Raw genomic sequence first — 10,636 nt, 5'->3', positions numbered from 1 at the left:
CCTCGCCATCAGAAACACACAGACACCGGCGGCCTCTCCTCCCCACTGACTCCTCTTTCATGAGTTACACCTACTCGCCGATAAAACTTAATAAAACCGGGCATGTGGAGGACGACAAGTGCATGGTCAAAGGAAAGACAACACAAGGGTTAACAAAGATGCTCTTTTTAGCCCACTACTGTATAGGTAGAATTATGTCATTGATGGTCAGTGCAAAGTTATTCACAATATCTTCAAATTAGACCATTTTAAACGTATCCGAATGGATTCTATTCAATTCAGACTGGGAAAAGCTTCTGAAACAGCAATTACACCATTGAGGGACCCTGAAACTCTTCACTGAGTCTGAACTAAGGACAATTATTTTGGGGTTAGCCCTCTTAAAGGAACCACTAGTATTCAGGGTTTAAATAACCCAAATTAATTGAATCAAATGTGTAAAGAAAATAAAAAAGTAATTGATGGATGTTATGTGCCACTTAAAAATGACTGGGTGACCCCTTTTTTTCACAATAAATGTCCAGTTTTGGCCCCCTATTTGTAGCGTAAGCCACACAGACACATGCACACACAATTATTCACACAGTGGGATATTTTGCCTCATACAGCCCACGAGGGTCAAAGACTAGGATCGACTGAAAACACCCACCCCACAGGCCATCACTGCTGCGAGACCAGCGACAGAATTGGAAACACGTGTGTATTAATACCTGCTCAAGGCCCTGAGAAATATATAGCCTCGGCTAACCTGCTAATAGCCTTAATTTGTAAGGTAAACAGTAGAAGAGTTTGACACTCACTCACCTAAGGTGGCTTTCCTCTGCTGCGCTGCCTCTGCTGCGTTCGGAGGCTTTGGAGGGACTGGGGGTGGGGGTGGGGGGGGGGGGGGGCGGCAAAGTTACAGCTTGCCTCCACCATGATATCTGTTAAAGTCATTTTCTCTCAAAGAGGAATTAATTTCCTTTCTCAGGCGGCCCATAGCGCCTGTGGCACAGCCTGTCCCGTCCCCCCCGGATCACGAAAACGCTGCAACGGCTACACATTTATAATTTCTTTAACATTATATATTATATATTATATTGTTAAATCATTGATTTTAAATCCGAACTGTGTGCACTTTAAATCTGTGTTATACACACGGTGCATCATTGTGCGTGTGAATGCATATTTATCTTTTAAATTTGAAAGAAAATATGCATTAACAATACTTAAATTAAGTTATCTGTATAAATAAAATAAATAAGATATTTTAATCGCAAAGACAAAAAAAATGTCCTCATAATTTTACCTTTAAATCCCTTACAGATCATTTCTCATATTTTATGAGAGGGTCCAAATACATCTTTTAGTTTTATTTGACTTCTTAATAATAATAATAATAATAACAATAATAATAATAACAAAATGACAATGAAAATTAAAATAAATACAAACAAATAATAATAGTAAGTAATCTTACTTTTGATGATAATAATAATAATAATAATAATAATAATAATAATAATAATAATAATAATGGAAGCAGAAGTGAACACGACTCTCTTCTTTCACTCCCGGCTGTTTACAGCTTTTTTTTATTCCTACTTCACTTCTGAAAATTGACACTTTGATGGCCAAAATGATTTAGTGAGACACTGATGTGAGGACTGACAACGTGTGTTCAGTGGTAGGTGGAGGTGGAGGTTATAGAAGGTAGAAATATTTCATATCATACAAAGTCAAAATCCATTTCCGGGGCTTGATTCTGGTCACTGTCGAGGCTGCCTACATCATATTGTTTTCTGATTTTCAATGATGATAAAGGTTAGCACAACGTGTGGTTCCCTTTAAGTACTATGTCTCTTTAATGAATTGCTACAGTAATTAATGTTCATTTTAAAGGGGACGCTGTTTTGAAACAAAATGAGTTTGTTATTTCAACTTCGTGACCTCATATTAAAGGTCAAACTTGTGTCGGTTTATTTGAATTTGACGATGTGAGGTGTTTCATTTCAAAAAAAGAACCCCCACTCCTAAAAAATGATTGGTTGGATTAAATTAAAGTGTGGTTGTTTTTTAAGAGTAGTAGGTACCTTTCTTGGAGGATAAAGTGTACAGACTTGAAACTTTTTTGCCTTGCAGTGAATGTTTTTTAAGTTTCTGATGATTATTTCGTAATAAAACTTGTCCTTTAAAAGCGGCGGCGAGTCAAAGGCAGTATTTAACAACAACAGTATTTTCAAGGGTCATAACTGGCGTAGACCGGCTGACATGCTGAGTTAACCCCTGACACCTCGCCCACGTATCTCTCTCCAATCCCACACCACCCCTAATATCCCCCCCCCCCCCCCCCCCCCCCCCCCCCCCCCCCCCCCCCCCCCCCCCCCCCCCCCCCCCCCCAGCCCCACCCAAGAACCAAGGGCTGTTTTGTTGCAGGGGGAAAAAGATGGCCACCAGAGGTCAGATCCAAGTCCAAAATAAATTGCCTCTTTCCTGAGGCTCAGCCATTTTAATAGTACAGATTTATTGTGCTGTGCTTTTCGGAGGGTGATCATATGTATGTGGTCAGTAGCGCGTATGCAGTCTGTGACCCAGCCTCCCTCTCACGTTACATCCTATTTATAACATCCCCTCCGCCGGCTCCCCTCGTTCTGCAGTTCCTACAAACCACCTCCTGCTCCCAGCCTCGAGCTCCAGTCCCCTGCTCCTCCTGACATCTGAGAGGCTCTGCTGCAGCGTATCCTGGGCTAACTGTTTATCCTGTACAGCCTGGCAACTGGCCGCACGCTCCGGATTACCACAGGACACCCATTTCAAAACACACTTTGCTTTCTGCTCTGACTAATCGAGAGTAGACTATTTGAATTTCTTTTTTAACTGGAGGCAAAAGTTTTGGGATAGTCACAGGAAAAAGAGAAAGCCTCTTGGATATGTGCTTGTGATTTTTATTTTTGTTTATTTTTGTGGGTGATTTAGAAACTTTTACTTTTACTTCTCACCTTTCCTGGAGGGCCGTGTGTGTTTACATGCGATGGATCACACACTGTTCGGCTGCCTGCGGAGCCCCCACGCCCCGGCGCAGGCCCTGCATCCCGCCTTCACCCAGTCCCCCCTGACTCTTCACGGACGCTCCGACCATGTCTCCTACCCTGACCTGGCCTCTTCATCCTCCTCGTCCTCCACCTCCTCCCCTTCTCCCTGCATCATCTCCAGCTACCCGGTCGACGACGGCCTGTTTCCCGGGCAGCACCACCACCACCACCACCCTCACCGCGGCCACCTGCCCTCCCAGCAGCATCACCACCCACCTCAGCACCATGCATCTTGGCATATCCCACAGATGCCGTCACCTGGCGGTAGCACACGCCACAACCTATGCCACCCGCACTCCCACTCATCTTCCCATGACAGCGTGACAACACCCCCAGACCTGGGCCACACTGGCGGGCCAAGTGTGTGCGCCAGCACCCCAAGTCTGGGCATCGGCAGCACCCCTACAGGGGCCTCCTGTGTGCCTGCCGACTTTGGCAGACAGACTCTGTCACCTGCTGAGGCGGAGAAGAGGAACGGCAAAAGGAAAAGTGACAGTTCAGGTAAGAGCCGCTGAGATCAGAGATCTTCTGACTTCAGTTTTTGAGCCACTACTCTCTAAATGGCAGAGATTTTATCCCTCAGATATTCCTTTTACATATATTATGAATAAATAAGCTGTGTGTGACAAATTGCACAACTAAAAACGTTATGTAATTCTGTGGAGACCTTTCCAATGTCTCTTTGCTCAGTCTTTTTGTTAGATAAATAGCAGGGTTTTAAGGAATTCCAAGCAAGAGCTCTAAAATTACACAAACATCTGAACGTGTCATTCTGAATCTTTCAACAGCTCATAAGTGTTGAGATTTGTGCAGCTCTGATAGGAAAACAAAGAAGTGTCTGAGAAGCAGTTTGTAGGTGTCGGCTGACACGCAGGGAGGCTGTTGCAGCGGGCGAAATGAACCATGGAGCAAAGGCCACATCGTAACTGTGTGGCCACATCTGACTACTGCCGTGTTTTGTTTAAAAATCACATCTGGTTTGTTGCGACGCTCTTTAGAGGGCAGAGAATGAGGCACACAGTAAAGAATTAATGTCATGGATTGTAAAAGACTACACCGGCGCCTCGTGCCACACCAAACAACCGTCAGACGCAGGCTTTTCAGCCTTTTTTCTTAGTCTAAATCTGGTAGTCACGTTTCCTGAAATAAAACAAAATGATTGCAAAGGTCCATTTCCAGTATCTGTGTAGTAATAAAATGTGATATTGATTTCATTGATTTATTTTATCTATAGAATAAACGCACATTTTTTATTATAAATTATTTTACAACCACAAGTAACCCCTAATTATGCCATGTTTACTTGTTGCTCTGAAATACAGATTTATAAAATGCATAAACAGTCAACAGTTGTACTGTATGTCCTGTACAGTGAAGTGTACCAGAGCTGTGAGCTTCAAGACCACTATCTTTGTTTTTAGGTAATTTGTGACCTTGTAAAAATTTGTGACTCCGCACTTTTAGGCGGGTGCTGGTGTTCTGATCACGACCTCTTAAAAGTAACTGAAAGTTATATAAAGTTTTTGAAGATAAACTGTAAAGTGTGAAGCTATATTAACGGCTTTACACTCTCCTTGAATTATATAACCTGTAAATTAATATTGTAGTCTACACACATGCAAACAACATAGAAACCCTTTTTTTAAAAAGTTTTGCACATGCATGAACAAGATTCCTTTTTTTTCGGACTGTACTTAAACAGGTAACATCTCCCTGATGACTTGCAGGACATTTACAACCTGCAGTCACCACAATAATCAATCACGGCGTGACAAACTGCCGGGGTCGGGTCGTGGGAGTTCTCGCAGGGAACGTGATATTAGTGAGAGTTCTAACTTTTCCAGGGAAAGCGTGCTCGCAGTTCTCTCTGTCCATTTGAGGATTGCAGGGCCCTCAGCGACGCTCCCGTCTTACCTTTTAAAGGCCTCTTTGTATGCACAGCGTACCACCTGCACTTGACCACTGACTGATATCCCTGCATGTGATTAGTTTTCGCTCAGGATGCTGGTGGTCGCCTCAGAGAGCGCCTATGCCCCCTGACGGGCCGGCTGTTGCTGCAGTTTACAGCCACAGTGTGTAAAATAATGAAGGACTGTCTGTAATTAATAGACAGTGTAACTGCACTGGAAACACGTATTTGTAATAATTCAGGTTATGATACCAAATACTGGAAAGCGCGGTTAAAATTTACATTACTAAGTGATTTAGCAGGAACTCCAGATGTCTTGGTTAAATTAACACCGCATATTCCAAAGTGGTGTAACACATCAAGACATTCAAGAGCTCTTTTTTGTTTGTTTTACAGTTCTGTCTGCGCTAAATGACAAATATATCTGATATTATCCTCATGCAAAACGTTGCAATTGTATATTTAAACCACAAATTCAACACACCACCTCGTATTTCCTTTCCTCCTTCGTCAAATCATTTGGAAACCGAGCCTCTGCCTCCAAATCCCATTTCCCCTGTAACAATACTTTACTGCATACTCATTACATATGTGCCGTGCATTCCCTCCACGCTAACACCAATCATGCTGATTATTGGGGCTAACTATGTTGCTGACTCAATCAGCTGTCTAAATATCACACCACTGCCAGTTGCATGGGATAGAGCCCCGATCAGGTTTCAACCATCTGGACCAGAAACTTGAGCGAAACCTGAATTGAGATACTGAACTAATAACAAAACTTGAGAGCTCATTTCCATGCTAGGTTTAGTTCAAATATGAAGCATCTCAACTTTGTTGTGCCTAATACTCGGTTGTGATTGTTTCCTTAAGGAAGGCCGCAGGGTGGGCTAATGAGATGACATGAAATGAGATCCTTGGTATTTTGGGTGTCTGGTTTCTGCGGAACCTGCTCATTTTTGTGGTCAAGCTGGAGACTTTTAGTCCTATAGCGTGTCGGTTGGTGCACTTTGGTTGAGCCCATGGGTTATATCTACAGAGACGAATGCTGTCGAGGGAGTGGTTGTCCTTTTAAAAAGTTACTAGGTTTTCACCGTGGAACAATAAAAGGTGCTTGAAGTCTTGTTTTGTTGAGGCAGTGTTGTAAAAAAGGAGGAGCGAGGTGCTGAAGGCCTCTCGCTGGCAGACACTTCTTTCCTAAAAGAAGCTTTAGAAAAACATTGCGGATGTGTCGGTGGATTTGACTTCATTCTTGTGTGTGCCGCTGCTATATTATTTTACCAAAGGAAAATAAAAGAATCACAACTTTCACTGAGGGAAAACAACTAACACGCAATTTTCCACCATGAGGGGAAGAAAAAAAACATTTCTTCCCTTCCATTCTTACTTTGTTAAAAAGAAGACATCATTTTTGACAGGGGCCCTTTTGCACAGAGCTCAGTTCATCTGGGCAACCCTAAATGACGTGTCCTGTCTGGCCGCGTGTATTTTTCTCATATTATTCCTCCTTTTTTGTGGAGAGATGAAAGTTTCAGCAGGGACCTAATTGCTGTGGTGTAGTGGCTGTGTCATAAAAGCCTGCCGCTCGTTTTAACTTCAGGCCTGCTGCTCCGAACGAGCAGGCTGTGTTATTCTTTTATTTCTCTCTACACAATGTCTGTGTTTACCAGAGAGAGAGAGAGAATGAGAGAAAGAGAGGATAAATACGACTTAAGGCCCGCTTCAATCAGCCACACTCTGTTTGGAGCACTCGGTTTGAAATTACAGGGAGGGAGTGAAAGGCAAGGTCAAGGGGGAGCCGGACACAGGCTGCAGGTCAAGCAGTGATCTGTTTCATTTCATAAAATTCATGTGGGAATTCTTGCAGTTTATATACGTGTGTGTCTTTGGCTCTAACATGGTGCAAGAGCCACACAAATACAACTTTTGGAGAGCAGTTTCAGTTTACCCCTCGTCTTCTTGTCAGCTTCTCAAGGGAGCCATTTTGGTCAGAAAAAACACACATTTAATTAGAAGGAAGATCCTCTTTCTGATAGAAAAACAGATCTTAGGTGAAGAGATAGTTGTTTCTCTGACGTGGCTTCAGGCTTCGCACCATTTGAGTCTGGCGCTGGGCTGCAGGACTATTTACAGTTTGGCTTGACGCAGGCCTGCTGGATTAACACACACTACGGAACAGGACCACAGATGAATTAGCATGCAATTGCTGCCTTCGAGTGCAATGTGCAACTGAGTCGCGTCCAACAGAGAAACCACAAGCTACTCACAATAGGAACGTTTAGGAGGGCAAAGTAACCATGCATACTTTACTTTGGAAAGTTTGTGGAAATAACAAAACTAAAAGTATTGCTCTGGGGTGAGAAGAGGAGATGACACGCTGGGGGTTCCTATTTTTATTCACTTTTTTTCATAGGCATTTACCACATTTTTGTGAAGGAGATGCATAATATGTTGCAAGTACCAGCCTTGTAATTGGTGGTCACACATTTATTTAAATGGTAACACATCAATAGATTAGAACTATTGACACATGTATTGTTATATAGGCATAGCTTTTTCTTTGCTTGCAATTTCCCAATTTAAAAAAATGATTGTACAAAATGTATTATTTTACTGCCGTTCTGACATATGCAGCGAAAATGTAAATCAGAACACACATAGCTAAAAAAGGAAATGAGGAGCAGCCTGTGAGTTTTAAAATAAAAAAAAAAAAACTAGGATATATATCATGGATCCTGCAAGCTGCTTTGTTCCATTTGCTTGGTTGTAGCAGCAGATTCCTTCAAGACAAATTAAACCCATGCTGGTAGTATAAGGGCCAGCCTATTGTAACAGCACAGCTGCCACAAAGTCAGACACACATGTGTGTAGTCGCCCGTGAGTCCTTCCAGCCACTTAAAGTGTTCATAAACAATGACTGAACAATAAAGTGTGATTGACAGCTTCCATTGTTTCTCTTACCTTGCCTCTTTTCTTCCCCTGCTGACTTGCACCTGCCACATGACATTTGCTTTAATTTTTTTTTTTTCTTTGCATATAAATCTGAGTGGAAACAGAAATCTGTGTGGTGCTTGGTTTCAGAGTCCCAAGACGGGAATTACAAGTCTGACGTGAGCAGCAAACCCAGGAAGGATAGGACGGCGTTCACCAAGGAGCAGATCCGAGAGCTGGAGGCCGAGTTTGCCCACCACAACTACCTAACCAGACTAAGGCGCTACGAGATCGCCGTCAACCTCGACCTCACTGAAAGACAAGTATGTTCCTACCCACCACAGCTTGTTTCCCCTGGGTTCAGATAATATGCCCCCCCCCCCCCATTAGCACATTAATGCCATGTTGTGAAAACAGAGGCGGCCTCGGGACGACAAGGAGGCTTTTCAGCTCGCTACTGTGTTTTTGTAATTTCGGTGCGAGGCCTATTGTGCTCCAGATGTGGCTGTGTGATGGGACTATCATATTCCAGATGTTCCTGTCTATTCTTTTTCAAACAGTCCACAGCCAAGTCAGTGAGAAAGGTTTGAGGAAGGGCTGTCTAGCAAGGCACTTCCTCCCTCCCACTACCCCTGTGCGCATAAATTGGTCTCTGAGCGTGGGCCGGTTGCTGTAAAATGCAGGCACATGAAATAAATAACAGGAGACAAATGGTTGTGGGAAGGAAACGGCTTACAGCCTGTTGTTCTCTGACACCCGTTTGGAAGCTGTAAGTCACACTTAGTTGACACCTTGCCAGTGATATTTGCAGTGTGATACAGTGGGGATTGAATGTAAAGAACAGACGGGAGTGAGAAACGCGTACAGAGCTTCAGCTGGTGCCACAGATGTAAATCACAACATAAGATCCCGAAAATATACATGCGTGAGCCTTAAAGATCATGTTTATGTAGATCTATGTATCATATGTCATGCTCAACAAAAGACTATACAGATTACATGAGTATAATATATGCAAGACAACAAAATGTGCTGATGACTGTTCTTACTGTGGACAGTTTTGATTAAAAAAAAGAAAAAAAAAGAACAGGCTCCATCCCATTTGGTACCAGGGCCCTGTTTTTCATTGTGCATGTTGGTTCTTACTGGGACATCTAAATGGAACAGAGCCATCATTTATGTTATTAGCTACACCTGCTTTTATGGCAATCACATACTATGTCTGCCATGAGAAAGGTCAACAGGCCTTAAATGTCTCAAAATAAAATCTGTGGTATCTAAGAAACTAAAACTAAAGCTTCTGCTGAAGCTTAGAATGTCAGTAATGTTGTCAGGACTTGGTTCAATTCCCACTCGGCCACCAATGCTAAAAAAAATGTTTAGTACTGTGGAAGGGGTTCCAGATAAAAGTGTCCATCTAAGGAATTCTTCCCAGTAAATAAAAATGTCCGCGAGTGTTTTTTGAGGGCCTCTCTAAGTAATGCGAGTTGTAAAGCAGCACAGTCACATTTAGGTTCTTACTCAATCTGAAAGCAACTGGAAACTTGTGACATGTAAAGTGATAAAAGTGTCAGAAATTGTGAAAGTAATCCTCTGGTTTTGCTTCATATTACAAAAGGTGTAAAAGAAGAGAAAAAAAATACATTGAAGGTCTCGTTCTAAATTCCCCCATGTCGGGCAAAACCCCATTTAACGCCACACAACCACCAAACACAGAGTTTGCCATCATAATTCCACTTCAGCCTTCTCCCAGACTGTTACAATTAATCTTTTTGTGCCTCGAAGCGGCATAAAATGTGCATGAAATTTCTTCGGCTCATGCAGCATTAGTGTGACCTCAGTTGTGTCAGGGAAAATATACAGCAGGAGATACTGAGGCAAATATTGGCAATAGAAATACTTGGCCACAGCACTTGATTTATGCTGCGTGAGCTGTTTGGAGAAATGTGATGGATGTTTTATGTGTTTGTGTGCCTTGACACCTGGAATATGTTCAAAGATGGGCAGCAGGGCCAAAACCTTTTGAATGTTTGAAGTTTACAAAAGCATAGGAAAGGAGCTTACATTTTCAGATGTGTAATAGAGCTCAAATTTAACCAAAACATCTTTTGACTAGAAATGAAATCACACCAATTCAGTGCTTGTAGTATTATTTTAAGCATGTATTTCATTTATATTACACATCACATATATAATTCATTATGAGTGATATGTTTCAAGCTCTAAATGCGAAAGAGACGAGCGGCCCTTTAGTGCTCCGTGAATGCTTAAGCAAGCCGTTTTGAATCGGGGGATCAGCAGTTTTTTGAACCAATCAAATGGATATAGCTCGACACTGAGGTCAGGACTCCTCGGTGCAAGGTGTTGTGATGAGTGTCACTGTAGGTGTAATGTCAAGTGGTGCAGGTAAAATGCTTGTGAGTGAGTCTGAATAAGTGTGTGTGTGTTTGCAGTTAAGCCTTGAGGATCATATGTTTGGTTTAGACATTAGAGCCTGGCATATATAAATGATCCTTTGCTGGACTCTCGCCCCTCTCTCCGACTCTCAGAAAAGGCTCGGAGGCTTGTAAAGAATCCAAAGTGATACTCAGCACAGCGTACGCCCCTGACGTTTAAGACAAACGTTTATGCTGTCAACTAACTTCCTGACCATGTGACCGCTAGGTCCCCTCGGAATGACACTCCCCAAAAATAAACCCACCCTGCCCTGCGTGACAGCGGTGCC

At 42.7% G+C, this 10,636-nt stretch overlaps 1 protein-coding gene across 1 annotated transcript in view; it reads left to right on the top strand.

The window, feature by feature from the left end:
- Positions 1-2,604: 2,604 nt before the first annotated feature.
- meox2a (mesenchyme homeobox 2a) overlaps positions 2,605-10,636 on the top strand; it is a 10,022-nt gene continuing 1,990 nt past the window's right edge. Inside the window, exons 1-2 of the mRNA XM_034873578.1 lie at positions 2,605-3,572; positions 8,062-8,234. Coding sequence (XP_034729469.1) covers positions 3,011-3,572; positions 8,062-8,234 — 735 coding nt within the window. The 5' untranslated portion in view covers positions 2,605-3,010. The remainder of the gene's footprint in view (positions 3,573-8,061; positions 8,235-10,636) is intronic.

This window comes from Etheostoma cragini, chromosome 6, assembly GCF_013103735.1.
Source record: "Etheostoma cragini isolate CJK2018 chromosome 6, CSU_Ecrag_1.0, whole genome shotgun sequence".
In the NCBI taxonomy this organism is placed as follows: domain Eukaryota; kingdom Metazoa; phylum Chordata; class Actinopteri; order Perciformes; family Percidae; genus Etheostoma; species Etheostoma cragini.
The sequence above is the reverse complement of the archived record's forward strand: the minus strand, read 5'-3'. Positions and strand labels throughout refer to the sequence as shown.